The 20,102-nt window shown below is 38.5% G+C and overlaps 1 protein-coding gene across 1 annotated transcript; it reads left to right on the forward strand.

Moving 5' to 3' along the window:
* Positions 1-16,040: 16,040 nt before the first annotated feature.
* LOC122601286 lies at positions 16,041-17,141 on the forward strand. The gene is made up of 2 exons (XM_043774050.1): positions 16,041-16,279; positions 16,322-17,141. The coding sequence occupies exons 1-2, from the start codon at positions 16,041-16,043 to the stop codon at positions 17,139-17,141; spliced, it is 1,059 nt and encodes a 352-aa protein (XP_043629985.1).
* The last annotated feature ends 2,961 nt before the right edge of the window (positions 17,142-20,102 follow it).

A 20,102-nucleotide genomic window follows, 5' to 3' on the forward strand; every position in this document is an offset into this window, starting at 1 on the left:
AGATAAAACAGACTGAACAAGTTGAAGGCGACCAGCAAAAGATAAAAACTTACTCTTCCAATTATTAAGTCGGTTATGAATTCTTTCAAGTAACTCCTTGCAATCCCTATACGCCAACCTTGAAGACACCAAAGGAACACCCAAATATTTAACCGGCAGCTTTCCCTCCTCAAAAGGTAAAATTGAGAGAATATCTAGCTTAACATGATAGATAAAGAATCCACCACCAAGACTCGTAAAGGCTAAGCCACCGGAATCAAGGATAAAGGAAACACTCCAACCCACCACTATGTTTGATAAAGGTCTAGCCACCACAAACACAGATAAAGGAATCAAAGATTTAAGACCTCACCACTATATTTGATAAAGAACAAGTCACCACAAATATAGATAAAGGGGCCACTCCAAACCACCAAAATTAAAGATCCATAAAAGTAAATGAAGATTTTGTAAGAAATAGAGGCTGCTCTATTAATTTCATTCAATTCAACATAAATTAAGTTCTTACAAGGAAAATGAGCCCCTATTTATAGATAACTACCTGTCTAGGAATCATCGAAGTATTATAATAAAAATAATAAGGAAATAAAATAAATAAAAGGCTGGCACATGGTGGGGACAACCACTAAAAAAATGGACCAATAGAAAGAGCACACATAAAGCTTCTAGAAATATTCCTTTTGCAGCCGGGCCCACAAACCATTAGGAATAACATTGTCAGACGCCCCTCTTTTTGTCTTTATCACAGCTGTCATCCACCTTCTCTTACTGGGTCCACCAGACACGTGACTTCAGAACCATTCTATTATTTGGAAACTGGAATATAAATCTGGAGCATTCATCTGGAGTGCTTCAGTACCAATGGAGTGCTTCAGTGGACTTTACTGGCGCGTCACAGCTTATTGTCACTGGAACTCCCTTCCACTGGAGAAGTGTTATCACTGGCGATTGGACTGGTTCAGTGAAGACTTGTCTAAAATGAGCCACTGTTGGTAGAATCAACATGGCTTGTTCAGATGGCATCACCAGTTCACTTTCCTTCAGTTCATCTCTATTCTCCAGTTCACTGGTGCCTACCAGTTTATTGAGCCTTGCCATTTCTGCATCAGTCTTCTATTTAAAATACTCCAAAGATGAGAAGTCATAAGAGGTTTGTTAACATCCCTGATACGTCGAATGCCAAGCCCCCCTTCATATTTAGGAAGACAATAATCCTTCCATGAGACTTTTGCTTTACCATTAGCTATGGGACCCTGACACCAAAGAAAGCCCCGCATCTTTTTCTCCAACTCCTTAATAATACTAATAGGAAGAATGAAAACTGAAGCCCAATAAATATGCATAAAAGATAAAACATAATTAATGAGTTGTAACCTCCCCGCAAACGATAAAGACTTATTCTTCCAATCATTAATCTGGCCTTCCTTTCTTTCAACAATCCTGATGAAATAATCTGGTCGAAATAAGAGGAACTCCCAGATAGCGATCTGGCAGCTGTCCTTCATCAAAAGGAATGATACTGGCAATAACTTGCTTAACCTGCTCAGGAACATGGCAAAAGAAAGCAGTACTCTTGGCTATACTAGGCTGAAGTCCCGAAGCTTTAGCAAAGGAATCTAAACCCTCTATGAGGATTTTAGCCGACACAATATCACCTCTTGCAAAAAGAAACAGGTCATCTGCAAAACAAAGATTAATAATATGCTCCTTCGTGCAAAGATTATGAAACCTGAAATTAGGAGATTCCTTAACCAATTTATGTAAAATTAGTGAGAGGACCTCCATGACAAGAGTAAAAAGATATGTTGACATAGGATCTCCTTGTCTAAGGCCTTTCTTGCCCTAGAAGTACCCATGAATATATCCATTAATACTAAGGGAGAATGAAACACTAGTAACACAAGTCATGATCCAATGAACCATTATGCTATGAAATCCAAAACCCTCCAGGATGGACTGTAGAAATTTCAATCAACCGTATCATACACTTTTTGGATATCTACCATTAAAGCACATCTTGGGGGGCCTCTGTCACGATGATAGTTGTGCATTAACTCTTGGGTAAGCAAGATGTTATTAAAGATACGCCTGCTAGGAATAAAATCCGATTGGTTGATGCCAACTAGATCATCTAATCCATCCTTAATCCTGTCTGTTATGATTTTGCTGATACATTTGTATTAAACATTAAAACACGAGATAGGTCTGTAATCAGTAACAGAAGCAGGAGTAGGGATCTTTGGAATGAGAGCTAAGAATGTATGATTGATCTCCTTTAAAATGCGACCAGATTTAAAAAAAAAATCATGAATGGCATTGCATACCTTCTTCCCAATAATGTCCCATGACTTTTTGAAGAACAAAGAGGAGAAACCATCAGGTCCAGGAGCTTTATTGTCACCAATGGAAAACATAGCTGCCTTTCTTTCTTCATCCGTGACTGGTTCTATCATCTTCAATGCTTTCTGATTAGTAAGTTTATGGATAAACACCCCTTCAGGATCGAACACAGATTCAGGCCCTTCTTTTCCCAGAAAATGTTCATAATGATTAACAAGGGCCTTAGACACACCACTACCTTCATAGGCAGCACCATTCAAATCAGAGATTCTAACAATCCTAGATCTGTGTTGTTTTACCTTCAAAAAGTTATAAAAGTATTTAGTGTTCGAATCACCAACCTCAAGCCATTCAATTTTAGATTTTTGCTTGAGGAATCTCTCTTCATCGAGAGTTGCATCTTTGAATCTATAATGACATCAGATTCCTGTTTTCTAAAATTCTCATCTACTGGATTGCGGTCGATATCTTTTTGTAAGCGGTGTAACTTGTCACGCAGTCAGGAAACACGAGCCTGAACGTTACCCAGTTTGAACAAAAGACCACGCATAGGGTGTTTCAGATTACAAAGTTTTTGGACCACTCTATACATTTTGCAACCCGTAACTCTCTCATTCCAATACGTTTAAACAATACTTCCAAACTCTTCCTTATGAACCAGAAAACTAGCAAACTTGAATGGTTTAGGCCGATTTTAGATACATTAGGAAGTTTCAGTACACATGGGGAGTGATCAGAATTTCTGTATGGGTGAAATATAGCATAGGCAGATTGAAACTCACGACAAAACTGAATATTCCGCATAATTCTATCAATCTTTTTCAATATTCCAATCCCTTTCTTTGGTTTTTGAGTCCATGTAAAATGCATACCCGAGGCATTTACGTCCACTACCTAAATCTTTTCGGCACATTCCTTGAAATCATGCATCCCAATACATTGCTAGAAAACCCAAAACAGGAATCCTCTAAATTAAGTACCGAATTAAAGTCTCCAAGGAGAACCCATGGCTTATCTTTTACAAACACATTATGTAAACAAAGGTTCTCCCATAACTCTCGCCTTCTTTTATAATAATTATCAGCAGAAGTAAAAGAACAGAAAAGAGACTTATGTAGAACTTTCCCATAACTCTTGCATATGTAGAACTTGATCCATTTGCGCAAGCACCATAACATCCATTACCTCAGCATCACATCCATAACATCCAGTTCCCTTATGACAAGTGTTACCATTCGATGTCCAAGCCCAAAATTTGAAGACTTTTTTACAAACATCAAATAACTTAGCAATCTCAACATGTGATTGTAAGATAACACACATATTTAGAATATTTTCTTGAACAACTAGACGAACCTCCTTCTGTTTGAGGGGTCGGTTCAAACCTCTTATATTCCAAGAGGCGATACCCATTGGAAACAGTAGGACCGGGAGTGCTTGCCCCCTCAGATGTTTCGTTAGGATGAGTACCAGCTGCCATAAAGTGATCAATTTCAGCATAAACATCTTTGACCTCATCATCATCATTAGTGTCGAGTTCATCCAAGAAGGTATTTTTCTTTCCATGATTTCTCTCAGTCTTACTAACCTCCTGAAGTAATGGTTCGCTAGGCATCGTCCCATAATCAGTCAATGGATCATATGGAGCTTTAGCAGCCTCATTGACTTTATTTCCATCTTTATCATCATCCTTTGCATCCAAAGCGCCAAAAGAATTATTAAGGCTAATACTCGATTTATTTGTTGCAGAAGAAGTACTAGTAGTATTCGAATTGTCCTTGGTTTTAACAATCAGACGATACTCAAATTTTGGGTTTTGCTTGTTGATATGAATACCCGGTTTATTATTGGCTTTCTTTTTCCGATTCACCTCAATAAAACCCTCCTCATCAGGTTTTGCTATAGATTTTGTAGTAATACGAATCTGTTTCGGGCAACTTTCATTTAGATGTCTAAATACACAACACGTTGAGCACCTAGGGGGGTGCCATTCATATTCAACTTTAATAACACCTTTTGTGAAACCCTCCCCATCTAAATTAGGGATTGCAACAAGCAATTGATTTTTCATATCTTTTTTTTCATCCAATTCAACAATAGCACGAGCACATAGCATTTGTGTAGTTGTCTAGTTTAATTGGTGTACCCAATTTGGAGGCAATTAAACTTAAGCCATCATCAGTATATGCTGCCAGCGGTACATCATGAAATTTCACCCAAAAAACAATCTTTTTAATATCTTCTTTTTTCAAAACAACATTTGGGGTCCATATATTAAGGAAAATAGGGGCATTACGTATTAACCAGGGACCCTCAGCCAACACTGCTTCCATACCTTTTTTAGTAGAGAATTTAAAGAAGAAAAATTCATTTTCATTCATCATGACTTTAATAAGTCTATGTTTTGCCCACAAATTCTTCACAGAGTACTCCACTACAGGATATGCTAAGCGTTCACCCAAAAATAACCATAAAGAACATTATCAAATCGATTTTGCACCTGCTTAACTGATTCTTTTGGAATGACTGCGTCAACATCATCAACAACTTTTGTAGACTGAAGCAACCTAAAATTTACCTTCCTTTCTTCTTGACCTGCTTGCACTTTTGAAGCATACGAAGGTTTAACAATATCATCAGGTTTCAGAGTCTCTTTATCCTGTTCCATTGCAGTTGGAATAGTTAGAGAAGGCAGGGTACCAAAGTAAATATCGTCAACAAGGGGATCAGGTTGATTAGGGGCAAAGGAAAACTCAGTGATCTTCCTTTTCTCATTATTAATACTCGATCTCATCTCCCTATCCCTATCCCTATCAGCAGCCTTGGAGCTATCATCACCCGTAGCAAACCCATCAGAATTAAGTTTTTCCTTAGACATTCCATCACAATCAGACTTTGGCTTTATATTCGATACATCAACATCACTGGAATCACTAGGAGTTTTACCAGTGGGATTACCACCACCTAATGACCCATCATCTGCAAGCCCAGTTGCATGATCGTGTTTGACAATTGAAGGCGAGTTCTTCACAACATCAGCATGATTGTTCTTATTAAGATTTCCATTCTCGCCACCTTTATTAGGACTATTATTTTTTTTTCTTTTTGCCAGTCATATTAGTATGACCTTCCCTCAGTTTCTGGAAACGTTCTTCAAGAGCATCAAGATCAAAAGCATAATCTCTCTTCATACATTAGTAAAAACACATGAACTCTAACCCCAGAAACACTCGATACCAACAAACGAAAAAGATAGAAACAAAACCCTAACCCTATAAAAACCCTAACCCTATAAAAACCCTAACTTGTAAATCAATCACCTTAACCTCTTAACAGGTCCGAATTAATCTAGCTAAACTACACAAGGTAGCCACGATTACAGACATGGTAAGAAATCAGGAAGAGAGAAATAGCAAACTAGGGTTTGAACGAAAAAGAAACTGAAAAACCCTATTTTACGAGAACCCTAGACTAAAAAAGCAAATCGAATGTGATCAGATCACTAAAATGATCACAAAATAACCTTAATTAGCTAGAAGGACACGAAATTAGGGGCAGAAAAAAGAAAGGACAGGTTTCAAAATCGCCATAAAGGGATAGGGCGACAACCAACCATAATGATCTTTGTTTCATTCAAAAGATAGCGTACTCTGACTTTGAGATGGGTTTTGCTCAAAATCCTGATAAGCCATGTGTATATCGCAAAGCTAGTAGGATAGTTACTTCAGTAAAGCAGCATTCATACTTGGAATTAAGATCTATAGAGATAGAAGTAAACGGTTGATTGGATTAAGTCAAAGTGTTTATATTGATAAGATCTTAAAGCGGTTCAAAATGGAGAATTCTAAGCGGGGTTTCGTACCGATGCAAGAAGGACTTAATTTATCTAGCAAGAATGGTGCCTCTACACCTGAGTAGGTGGAGCGTATGCAAAGAGTTCCTTATGCTTCGGCTGTAGGATCTATTATGTATGCGATGAGATGCACTTGACTTGAAATTGCGTTCGTGCAAAATATAGTTAGCCACTATCAACAGAATCCGGGTGAGGATCACTAGATTGCTGGGAAGAATATTCTTAAGTACATGTGTGCTACTAAAGATTTTCTGGTGTATGGAGGAAATCCCAATCCAGAATTCTGAGTGAATAGATACTGTGATGTTGGATTTCAGACTGATAAGAATGATATAAAATATCAGTCACGATACGACTTTGTTTTAAATGAAGGCACGGTGGAATGCAAGAGCTAGACGCAAATCAAAGTTGCTATGTATGTGACAGAGTCTGAGTATATTGCCGCCTCAAGAAGCCGTCACGAAAGTTGTCTGGATTAGGAAGTTTATTTTTGGGTTTTAACGTGATGCACTCAAATAACACACCTATGGATTTGTACTGTGATAATATGGGAGCTATTATCATTGCAAATGAACCTGGAGTTCAGAAAGGTGCCAGACATTATCCTATAGGATATCACTTTGCACGTGAACAAATCGAACTAGGAGAAATTAAGATACTCAAAGTTCACATATGTTAGGTCCAGTTTCGCTGAAAACTTGAACTCTCCAGCTGCATTTGGAGAACAAAAGAATTGTCCAAAATATTTGAAGTCCAGTTGCAATGTACAGTTTATGCAACTGATAACTTCCTCCAGTTGAGATCTGAAGAGAGCATCTGAAGACCTTCCAGTTGAAGTCGAAGACAACAAGTGGAAGATAGAGAATGTCAATGGCAGCGAAGCCCAGTTGACCTTCTAATCAGATATACAAACTGGAGACCTTCAGTGTATCAGCTCTTACAAAGCTTTACACTGATTACGAGGAGGACCTTTTACACTACATCCTCTTACCCGGATAATAATCTTGTCTGTGGATAAAAGTGCAAAGATGTAAAATGGTTGAATAATGTAACCTTTTGTCTTACTTTATTTAGCAACACACAAAGAATTATTTACTAATACTTTTGTGTACTGTCAACCATATTTGTACATCGAAGTTGAGATCCTAATGCTCAATCTTCGACTATAAATAGAGGTCCTTGCACATGCATTTAAAACAACTTTGCAAACACACATACCTGCAATATCTTTGGTGAACTTGTGCAATATTCTCTCAATCGCTAAAAGGAACATTTCACAACTTTAAGTCTTTCGATTGTAGAAGAGAATTTCCATGTATAGATCAATTGTATTTCATAGGTTGTTAGGATATTTACATTAGTGTATTATCTTGGTTCTGCAACAAACTTGTATTTTATTTACAATCAATAAATAAAATAAACTTGGAAAAAAAATTACATATTGTCTCACCAATTTATTGCATCGTTTTTACATTACTTGTACTTACTTTATTCCATCGTTTTTACTTATTCACATCGTCACCTTAATAAGTAACTTCCAGTTAACCTGGTACACTGTTCACTGCAACTGGACACGTCCAAATAAAGTGAACGTGTTGCAAAGTAAACTCACCATCGACATAGAGGTGTCTTCAGTACTCATCTATTATATAGTTGGGATTTACAAGTGGTATCAGAGCAGGCAGGTTGAATTGTTTCAATTCTATAACCTAGGTCTGCTTAGATGTCTACTGAAAGTGAGAATGGTTCTGGTCCTCAAAATGAAACTAATCCTAATAATACAATACATGTTAGTCCTTTAAATACCAACCCCCCTCCTCCTCCTCTTACACCTGGAGCCAGCCACGTCCATGTACACTATTCCAATACTCCTGTTCCCAAGTTCGATGGGAGCAGTGAGACCTTTGGTATATGGAAGGCCAGAATGCTCTTGCATTTTGGTGGGATAGAGAGGTATATGTTGAAAATCCTTAAGGATGGACCATATATACTCATGTCCAGTGGGGTAAGTCCTCTTCTAGACCCAACTGGAAGAAGAGGTACCAGGGAGAAAGCAGAAGAACATTGGTCCTTGCTGCTTTCCCTGAGGAACTAATTCCAAACTGAAAAACATGATCCTCGCTGCTATCCCTGAGGAACTAATTCCAACACTTGTGTTGTTCCCCAGTGCCAAGTCAATGTGGGATGAACTAGTTCTCCAGTTTGAAGGAGGAAATGACACCATTGCCACCAGAAAGGTTGCTTTAAACAAGAAGTGTGAATCCTTCTTTGCTCTACCCAATGAAAGTTTAACTGGTATCTACACCAGATTTACTAGCCTCATCAATCAACTGAGAGGCTTGGGTGTTAAGAAGGATAAGGATATTCTTATCGAAAAGTTTTGTGATATTTTACCATCCAAATGGGCACACATGGTTCTTGTCCTAAGACTAGTAAGACCTTGCACAACCATACTCTTGCTTCTCTCTATGGAGCCTTCAGATTCACTGAAGATAATAATGCTGCAATATTACTGGCTGAGCAAGAGGCTTTAAACCATGCTCAGAGTTCCAAGGTTGCCAGCTTAACTGGGCAACCTTGTGCTACTTTAATGTTTGCTAAGAATGTCCAGCCACATTATATGAAGGAGATGTTAAACAACTTTTTGAACTTTGGCCCGACCACTAAATTTAGTGATGGTTGTGATGAGAATGACGATGATGATGTAGTCGCCATGATTGCTAAAACCTTTAATAGGTTTAAGCATAAATCAAATAGATTTAATGGGTCCAATAATGCTTCCAGATCCAACTTTCTGGATAAAGCCAATCTTACCTTCTATAAGTGTGGTAAGAAATGTCACTTTATGAAGGAATGCAGATCTAGTCAGTCAAACAACCAAACTGGTCCCTCTGTCCCAAATTTTGTTAAATCTGATGATTACAAGGCCAAATACAAGAAGCTTAAGGCCCAAATTGCCCTCATGTCTCTTGAGCAAGAAAAGGAAAAAGAAAAGAACAAGTGCATGTTGGCTCAAACTGAATGGAAATGGGAACTCTCTGATGACTTATCAGATGATGATGAAGAGATTAGGGATGTGTGTTTTATGGCTCTGGAAAATCAACAACCAATGGTGAAAGATGATGTCATTTCTGGAAGATGGGTGAACATCATTTTAAAGAAGGTAAGGGATTATGATGATGAAATGGATACAGAACTAAAACTGCACATTGCTGAATCACTTAATGATGATTTGTTATTTGTTGAAACAATGAGAACTGATTGTGAAAGATATGTTGAAACAGTTTTAACTAAGCTGAACAATGTTAAACCTCAATTAAATGATTTACAAAGTGTCCAGTTGGCTCTCAAAGAGTCATTTGTGAAAAATGAGGCATTAGAAAAAGATAACCAAAATTAAAATATGATCTGGAAAAGGAACACATGGTTATCAAATCTTGGGTACAAGCATCTGGTAAAAATTATGATGCATTTTCTAAAACCATCGATGCTCAAGAAACTGCCTGGAAATCTGGTGATCTCCAGATGGTAGTTGTTTTACCCTCAATCCATCAGATGCCTGATTCAGTTAGAATTGAGACTCCTTATGACTCTTCCAACATTGCCAAAACTGAATCTGTTGAGACCACCCCTTTTGAGGCCAAAACTGGAGCCCAAAAGGATAAAGCTCCAGTTAACAAGGAAGCTGGTGATATTCCTTTGCCTCAAAAGTCCAAAGAGCCCAAGACTCCCAAGACTAAAAACTCCGCTGAACCCAAGTCCAAGGATCAGCAGCTTGATGAGAACAACTTTTTGAAATTGGAAAGTCAACTCCAAAATTTGTCAAGGCGGGTACAAAGTTGTACTGCCAGAATTAAAAATCTGGAAGGAGCCTCGACTCCTTTAGTTGAAAAAAAAGTTGTTAAAACCCCTTCTTCAAAACAAACTGCTCAAAAAAGAGCAAAATCTGATAAAGAGAAGGAGGTTGTTTCCCTCAAACCAATTATTTTTACTCATGAAACTGGAAATAATCCTCCAGTTTCAGCCTCCAGTTCCACCCCAAGTCAATCTACTAAGACTTCTCAGGAGAAGTCTGGTGGACCCATCAAGAAAAGATGGGTTCACAAAAATAACTGATAATTTACTTGGGTGCAGGGCGATCGAAAAAAGAATACCTGGTATTTGGACAGCGCAACTAGCCGGACTATGACCCGATGTAAGCCCCTGCTGGAAGAGTTCACTGTCCAAGATGGACCGACAGTGACATTTGGTAATGATGGAAGGGAAAACTGAAGGATATGGAATAATCAATAATAGACAGATCTAGTTCACTAAAGTTGCATTTGTTAATGGTTTAAAATACAACCTGATAAGTGTCAGTCAACTTTGTGATGACAGATATCAGGTACTGTTTGATATGGCTCAAGGTACCATATTAAACAAGGATTGGAAGGTGGTGATGATTGCACCAAGAAAAGAAAATGTGTACGTGATGACAGTGCATTGTTTCCATGTCAAAGCTGATGAGGACACCAACTGGCTGTGGCACAAAAGATTATCCCATCTAAATTTTTAAAATATAAATAAGTTGTCTCAAAAACAACTGGCAGATGGGATACCTCCAATTTCCTTTAAAAAGGAAAAGCCATGTCCAGGGTGTGAGATGGGCAAGTAGAAAAGAGCCAGTTTCAAGACTAGGCAAAACTTCAGCATCACTGAACCTCTTCACAAGCTTCATCTGGATCTCTTTGGTCCAGTGAATGTTCAAACTAAAGCTGGTAAGCGATACACTTTAGTTGTTGTTGATTAATACACCAGATTTTGTTGGGTGGTATTCATCAGATCAAAAAGTGATGCACCTGGTGAAATCATCTTTCTCATCAAGAAAATTGAACTCAAGTAAACCAAGAAAGTGTGTCAGTTGCGAAGTGATAATGGCACAGAATTTCAAAATAAAGAATTTGAATCATTTTGCAATGACACTGGCATTTCTCAGAACTTCTCTTCAGCTCATTCTCCAGAGCAAAATGATGTGGTTGAAAGAAAGAATCGCACATTAATTGAAGCTGCTAGAAGTATGTTATCTGAATAAGGTCTTCCCACCTGTTTTTGGGCTGAAGCTGTGGCAACTGCTTGCTAAACCCAAAATCGGTCAGTTTATGTCAAGAGACATAGGAAGACTGCCTATGAAGTCCTCAGGAATCGTAAACCAAATATTGGGTATTTTCATGTATTTGGTTGTCCAGTTTATATCTTAAACGATTCTAGTCAAGTGGGAAAGTTTGATGCAAAGGCTGATGAGGGTGTTTTTGTGGGATATTCAGATATAAGAAAAGCCTATCGAGTTTACAATTATAGACTCCAAAAGGTACATGAGTCAATTCATGTCACATTCGATGAATCAAATGAAGCAATCAATAAAACACCAAGCCTTCATTTATCTCCAATTGTCCCAGTTGATTTTGGTGTATCTGATCAAGTTCATCAATCAGTTAACACACCAAAAGTTTTTTCCAGTCACTAAGACTTGGAACCAGTTGTAAAGTAGAAAAGCTCCAGTGACATTCCATTTTATCCCTCCATCACTTTTAATTTACCACAAAAAGTGGTGATTGGATCAGATGTACGTGCCATGACAACATCGGATGCAGTTCAAACCTCTCCAGTTCTTCAAGACCTGCCTTTATTTGAAGAAACTCAAACTATCAATCCAATTGACTCTGATGAGGAAATTGAAGTAGTTTGGGCTGATCCCTCTCCAGTTGCTACAACTGTTGAGGATCCCTAGGTGACTTGCACTGATGTTGTGCTATATCAACCTAGTCAATACACTAAATGGACAGCTGCTCATCCAATTGAACAAATTATTGGAGATCCGGATAGTGGGGTTCAGACTAGAAGAGTCACAAGTGAACAATGCTTGAACGTCACCTTCTTATCACTGATTGAACCGAAGAAGATTGACGAGGCTATGGCAGATCCAAGCTGGGTTGAGGCTATGCAAGAAGAGCTCAACCAGTTCGAAAGGAACAATGTTTGGGAACTTGTTCCTTGTCCTTCAGGTTAAAGAAAGAACCCATTGGTACGAGGTGGGTCTACCGAAACAAGAGGGATGAAGATGGCAACGTGGTAAGGAACAAAGCTAGATTGGTTGCCAAGGGTTATTGTCAAGTAGAGGGTGTTGATTTTGATTAAACTTTTGCTCCAGTTGCAAGACTTGAAGTCATTAGAATATTTTTGGCTTATGCAGCCCATCTGCAGTTCAAGGTCTTCCAGATGGATGTCAAAAGTACGTTCCTGAATGGAACTTTTGAAGAAGAAGTGTATGTTAAGCAGACTCCAGGCTTCATTAATGAGAAGCATCCTCATTGGGTATATAGACTGAACAAAGCTTTGTATGGTCTTCGTCAAGCCCCAAGATCATGGTATGATACTTTAACTAAACTTCTCAATAATGGTTTTCAAAGAGGAGCAACAGATAATACCTTGTTTATCTTGAAAGTAAAAAGTAATATCTTACTGGTACAAATTTATGTTGATGACATTATATTTAGGTCGACTGATGATGCAATGTGTGAAAAGTTTTCGAAAATCATTGCAACAGAGTATGAAATGAGTTTAATGGGTGAATTAACATTTTTCTTAGGTTTACAAATTAAACAAACTATGGATGGTATTTTTATTAACCAGGAAAAATATGTCAGAGATTTATTAAAAAAAATACAAATTTGATTCAATCCCATCGAAAAACACACCCCATTGCAGCACCTTTATATTTTGATTCTGACCCAAATGGAAAACCAGTGGACCAAAAGGAATATCGTGGAATGGTAGGTTCACTGATGTATTTTAACTAGAAGTCGACCAGATATAATGTTTGCAACATGTTTATGTGCCAGATTTTAGACTAACCCAAAAGAATCACATTTTCACGCTGTTAAGCGCATTTTCAGGTACCTGAAAGGGTGCCCTAGCCTTGGTCTTTGATATTCCAAAGGCTCAGTGTTAGATCTAATGGGTTATTCAGATCGTGCAGGTTGTAAGATAGATAGGAAATCTACAACTGGTGGTTGTCACTTCCTAGGGGGAAAACTGGTGAGTTGGACTAGCAAGAAGCAGACGTTGGTCTCAATGTTAACTGCTGAGGCAGAGTACATTTCTGCAGCCAGTTGTTGTGTCCAGATTCTGTGGATCAAAAACCAATTGCTCGATTATGGTATGAAATATACAAGGACCCCAATATTCTGTGATAACACTAGTGCAATTGCTATATCTCACAACCCGGTGATGCACTCTAAGACAAAGCATATTGACATTATCATTTTATAAGAGATCATGTTGTAAAAGGAGATATTGAAATTCATTTCATCCCTACTGATAAGCAACTAGCTGATGTTTTTACCAAACCTCTTGATGAAAAGACTTTTAAACAGCTCATCAGCGAATTGGGAATGCTAAATCCTTAACTGGAGACTTTATTATGAACGCATTAGTGACACTGATGAAGTCCTTCAGTTGAGGTCCAGATCATCTTTGCTCGCCAGGCTATCGAACGCCTTTGTTATACTATCCTGGCACTAATTAATATCTGGATCATCATTCTAGGGGGAAAAAACTCAAAATGTTTTTTTGACTAAAATTCATTTTGCTCAAAAATGCAACTGGAGAGATATCCAGTTGAAACTGACTAAAATTTATTTTTGTTTTAAAATTTGCAACTGGAGAACCCCTCCAGTTGAAACTGAAACTGGACTCTCTTCAGTGTGCTTATTTGGTCTAATCTCAAACTGGCGATCAACCAGATTTTCATAACGGTAAGAATACTTGGTCAATCTTTGTGACACGTGATAGTACTCGTGTGCTTCAACCCACTCCCAACCGTTATATGACGTGTCAAAACCTTTTGGATTAAAAGATGCACTTTTTATGGGGATTGTTGAAGATAGTGGGTGCGTGGGAATACCAGCCGTCGTAGCATTAAATGCTTGACAAGTTGGTATTAAATATTTTTGAATTTCAAATTTTCTAAAAAATAAAAGTAATAAACGATTTCGAAAATTTGGGGATTAAAATACATTTTGGTATATATAGTGGATATTTTATTGCCTATATATACCCCCACCAAACTCATTTTCCATTTACTTCGCACAAATATTCCCCTCATTTACTCTCCAATCATCAAAATCGCTTTCTTTCTCTCTCTTCTCAATAAATCAAGAACCCTAATTCTTAAATTCTCAATTTCAGTTTCCAATCAATCTAAAATGGCTCCTAAATCTTCTTCTTCTTCTCGTTCTCGTGATGTGAACTTGCTCACAATTGAGTATGTTCCATCAGAGGCAGTTAAACATGCCATTGGTGTCCCTATCAATTCTAAGCCAACAAAATTAAATCCAAACAACCACTTGGCAAGGTTAAAAGGGCAACAGGCCGCTGATAGTCTTATCGGGAGAATCTAATCCTTTCTTCGTGATTCTCCCCTCGGTGAGTCCTTTTCTCTGAACCCACACAAGATGTATCATGACTACTTGCGTGAGTTCTGGTACACGACCACAAATTCTGATAACGGCTCATCCATCTCCTTCACCTTAAAGGATGGGTCTGTCCCGTGTATCATTACTGCAGATACGCTGAGGGATGCCCTTCACCTCAACTACTGGAGACAAGGTGAATCTCCAGTTGTAATCTCCCAAAATATCAATTTTTGCCAGGCGCTTCTAGATATGGGCAATGAAGAAGTGCTTGAAAATGGAGTATTACAGACCAAGGGACCCATGACAATGAAAGGTCTTTCACCATCTCAGAAGTACTTTTTCATCCACTTGGTTGAAAGTCTAGGTGGGAGTTCTGGTGGATTGGACTAGATAAACTCCTTTCAAGCCTTGTTTCTTGCTTGAATCGATCTAATAATCTTGCTAATGTGTCCCTCTCACTAGTTTAGAATTTGTTAGGGTTCTGAATTAGTTGAAGTGCATGTTAGAGGTTTTATTTTGGTTTAAGTAGGGTTCTTTCGTTTCGATTCTGATCGTTGGAGCCTGAATTCGTTTTGTTCTTTCTGATTGATTAGCGGATTAGGTTTTTTTGGATATTCTAAGTAATATTCCTTGAATTAACCGGGTTCTCTAATTGATTAAGGGTTCATCTTGTTTTAGGGTTTCTTTAGGGTTAGGGTTTTTTCATGCATGTTTTTTCACTGCGTGCACGTGTTTAATTTGTGCTGATCTAATTGCATGGTTTTTTTGTGTTATGGAGAGATCGAAACTTGGTAAGGGTATTGATCCTAGTGGAATCGCTGCTAAGATCAAGCATATTGATGGTAAGAGGCTCCCGGTTAGGGGTGTGTTGAAAAACCCTAATAAGGAAGCATCCCCGTCGGTTCAAGGTAAGGTTTCTTTTGCGGATGTAAAGGATGTTTCATCAGGTGGTGGTGACGTTGCCATTCAAAAAACTCCTGGTGGGCAGAATGTGGCGGAGAAGGATGTTTCATCAGGTGGTGGTGACGTTGCCACTCAAAAAACTCCTGGTGGGCAGAATGTGGAGGAGACGCATGCTTCTCCTACTAAAGCTGATGAGTTGTTTAATGCGGCAACTGGTAAACAATCTGAAAATTTTGATGAGTTTGGTTTTGTTAAAGGAATGCCTGTAACAGCGGATGATATTGTTAATGGATCAAATGCGGATACAGTGGCTAGCAAGGGGGGTAATCCTAAGGTGGGGGTTGTGGTGAATGATGACGCAGATGTAACGAAGCCTAATGTGGCTAGTCAACAACCTCTTTCTTATGGAAAGGCTGTTCAATAGGATCAGAAGTCGGTTAAAAAAGCTAATTTTCGTTCTTTAGTGGTAGATTTTGGTATGGAAGGTGTTGATGTTCTTATTCCTACAAAAATCGGTTAGGGCTGTGCATAACAAGTTTGATAACACGCTTGTTGGTTATTTTTTGGGAAAAAGGTTAGCGTATCCGGTTGTTGAATCGTATGTGAAGAATGCATGGGCTCAATATGGTATTAAGCGTGTTATGATGAATTCTAAGGGTTTTTTCTTCTTTAAGTTTGAAACAAAGGATGGAATGGATAAAGTGTTACAGCAAGGTCCATGGTTAATTCGGTGAGTTCCTTTATTTTTAACTGTATGGTCGCATGCTTCCAGCTTGAATATTGCTGACGTCACTAAGGTTCCTATTTGGATTCAGTTACATAATGTTCCATTAGATGCGTTTACGGAATATGGACTTAGTATGTTGGCTACTAAACTAGGTAAGCCGATTGCTTTGCATCAGTACACAAGCTCTATGTGTACTGAGTCTTGGGGTCGTAGTAGTTTTGCTCGTGCATTGATTGAATTGGAGGCAAGTAATGAAATTAAGGACGAATTGGTTGTAGGGATTCCTAGTTTGGAAGATGATGGGGTTACTAGAGTGGTTATTAAGGTAGAATATCAATGGAAACCACCGCATTGTGAAACTTGTAAGGTGTTTAATCATTCTAATGATCAATGCCCAATATTGGTGAAAAAGACCCCGCCAGCCGAGCCTAATAAAGACAAGGATGGTTTTATTACTGTCATGCATAAGAAAGGAAAAAGAGTTCAGGAACCACAAGTGGGTGGTGGTTTTAAAGTGCCAAAAAAACCTGTTTTTCAATATAGGCCGAAGCAAGTGAATGTTGGGAATGGGAGAGGATCCCAGGGGGAGGCGCATAAGTCAGCTAAGGTTGTCAATAAAGAAGGTGCTAGTACGTCCAATGCCAACGTTAGTACTAGTAATGTATTCTCTGTATTAGGTGATGGTGAAGGAAGTGATTCGGGAAAGTTGGGGGATCCAGGTGGCCCGATGCAAAGGAAAGCTGCATTATATGATGAGGAGAGTGATGATGATGTTGAGACAATCTATGATGAAACTGTCGAGTTCATGGCATCTGATCAGCAAAAAGGGGCAAGCACTCCTTCTTCATCGGTTAATAATGTATAATATTGGTGCATGGAATATTAGGGGATTAAATCAGTCCCCTAAGCAGAGTGAGGTGCGTCATGTTATTATGGAGAATAAATTGTCGGTTTGTGCTATTTTGGAGTCGCATGTGTCTGTTTGTAATTTGGAGTCTTTATGTAGAAAAGTTTTTCGTCGTTGGGAATGGATTTCTAATGTCAATCTATGTTTGGGTGGGTCGCGTATCTTACTGGGGTGGAATCCGGATGTAGTTGACTTGGGTTTGATTACGCTGACTGACCAAGTTATTCATTCTCATATTTTTTTAAAATCTGTTACAAAAAAGAATTATTGTGTTCCTTTGTTTATGCGCATAATAAGTATGTTGACCGAAGAGTGTTATGGCGGGATCTTTGCATACATAAGGTTTTTGTTAATTCTAAGCCTTGGTGTATGTTAGGAGACTTTAATGCTACGCTTAGTCTTGAAGATAGAGATATTGGAACTTCGGTTGTGGATATTGCTATGCGTTTGTTTCAGGAGTGTGTTAATGATATTGAAATGCTTGACGTCAACAAAATTGGTCTTCATTTTACTTGGAATCAAAAGCCGAAGGGGGGCAAGGTGTTTTGAAAAAGTTAGATCGAATTATGGCTAATATGGCGTTCATGCGAGCATATAAGAAAGCTAGTGCTATTTTTCAGCCTTACCGTAGTTCAGATCATTCCCCTGCAATATTGCGAATTCCTTTGGGTTCCAAATTTGTGCCTAGGTCTTTTAAATTTACTAATCTTCTTATTCATGATGAGCGATTTATGCAGGTGGTTAGTCAGGCGTGGCAGGAAAATGTGGAGGGCTTTCATATGTTTAAAGTGGCGAAAAAATTAAAATTGCTCAAGAAGCCGCTTCGTAAATTGTTGTATGATCATGGGAACCTGCATTCTAACGTCTCTAAGCTGCGACATGAACTCGATGAGGTTCAAAAGGCTATAGATTTAGATCCATCGAATCATATGTTGAGGGAAGAGGAGAGTGCTTATTTGTCTGTGTTTAATGAAGCCATTCTTGCGGAAGAGCGACTTTTAAAGCAAAAAGCGAAGATTCATTGGTTGCGTGTTGGAGATTCTAACACGGCATACTTTCATAACGTAGTTAAAGCCAAGGCAGCAAAGAATAGGATTAACTCTATTGTTACTTCAGAGGGTAATGTCGCTGATGGAGAGGATGTGTCTCAAGCTTTTGTGTCTCATTATATGAATTTTTTAGGTATGCCGAGTCATGTTCAGCCCCTTTTAGACCGTAACTTGTTTGGGAAAAGGTTGACGGAGGACCAGGCTAATGCAATGGTTAATACAGTTACGGAAAATGAGGTTAAGCAAGCTCTTTTTGCTATGGGTGATGATAAAGCGCTGGGTCCGGATGGATTTACTCCAGCTTTTTTCAAAAACGCTTGGAATGTTATTGGAGAGAGTATTGTGGCAGCGGTTCAAGAACTTTTCCAGACGGGTAACCTTCTTAAAGAACTTAATCATACTATCATCTCTTTATTGCCGAAAGTTGCTACACCAACTAGGGTTACTGATTTTCGTCCTATTTCGCTTTTTAATGTTTTATTTAAGTGTATTACGAAGATCATTGCAAATAGAATTAAGGTGTCTTTGGGCTTGTTGGTTAGTGATAATCAATCCGCATTTGTTCCTGGTAGACGTATATCTGATAATATACTTCTTACTCAAGAGCCCTCCTCGATGTGCGCTCAAAGTTGATATTCAGAAAGCATATGATACGGTTGATTGGAAGTTCTTGAAAAGAATATTATTCGGCTTTGGTTTTCATAAGAGGATGATTGATTGGATCGTGGAGTGTGTGACAACGGTGTCCTTTTCTATTTGTGTGAATGGCACGTTGCATGGTTTTTTTCATGGTAAAAGGGGTTTACGACAGGGTGATCCTTTGTCTCTTTATCTGTTCGCTCTTGTTATGGAGGTTTTGACGTTTATTATTTAGAGGAGAGTTAATGCCTCTACCGCATTTGAACTTCATCATAACTGCTCAAAGCTCGATATTGTTAACCTTTGTTTTGCAGATGATTTATTCATATTTTTGTGAGGTAATGTTGAATCAGCGAAAGTAATTATGGAGTCTCTATAAGAATTCAAGAATGTGTCAGGCCTTACAGCGAGTCTCAATAAAAGCACGGCTTATTTCTATAATGTCTCTAACCGTGTGAAGAGTTCTATTTTGGATATTCTGTCTTTTGAGGAAGGAAAGCTACCTGTTAAGTACCTTGGAGTGCCACTAGTGTCTACCCGGCTTATTTATAGAGATTGTAAGGAGCTTGTTGAACGGGTGGAAAAGCGGGTGTTGGATTGGAAAAATAAGTTTCTTTCTTTTACAGGTAGATTGCAACTTATTCAATCTGTTTTATCATCTATGCATGTTTACTGGTCTTCGGTGTTTATTCTGTCTTCACGTGTGGTTTTGGAGATTGAGCAAATAATGCGCAGATTTTTATACCATCAAGGAGATTATAAGCCTCGTAAGTCTAAGGTTGCGTGGGAACAGGTTTGTCTCCCTAAAGAAGAGGGTGGTCTGGCTATTCGTAGATTGCAAGCACTTATTTCGGCCTTGATCACGGCTCACATTTGGAGTATTGTAGCTTGTAAGGAGTCGTTGTGGGTTAAATGGATACGTAGCTATAAGCTGAAAGGAAAAAGTTTCTGGCAAGTCCCCTATAGAGGTAATATGACTTGGTGGTGGCGAAAAGTTCTTCAAGTTCGGTCCCTTGTGCGGCCATTTTTTTGGTACTGTATTGGAAATGGCTACTCAGCATTTGCGTGGCATGATAACTGGAGTTTGGATAGTCCGCTTATATCTCGATTATCGCCTCGCGAAATTACTTCAGCTAGCTTTTCCTTGATAGCGAAGGTTGCTGATGTTGTTCAATAAGGAAGTTGGGTATGGCCAAATGATTGGAATCAAAAATTTCCTAATGTTGGTCTT

Source organism: Erigeron canadensis, chromosome 5 (genome assembly GCF_010389155.1).
Source record: "Erigeron canadensis isolate Cc75 chromosome 5, C_canadensis_v1, whole genome shotgun sequence".
Classification (NCBI taxonomy): domain Eukaryota; kingdom Viridiplantae; phylum Streptophyta; class Magnoliopsida; order Asterales; family Asteraceae; genus Erigeron; species Erigeron canadensis.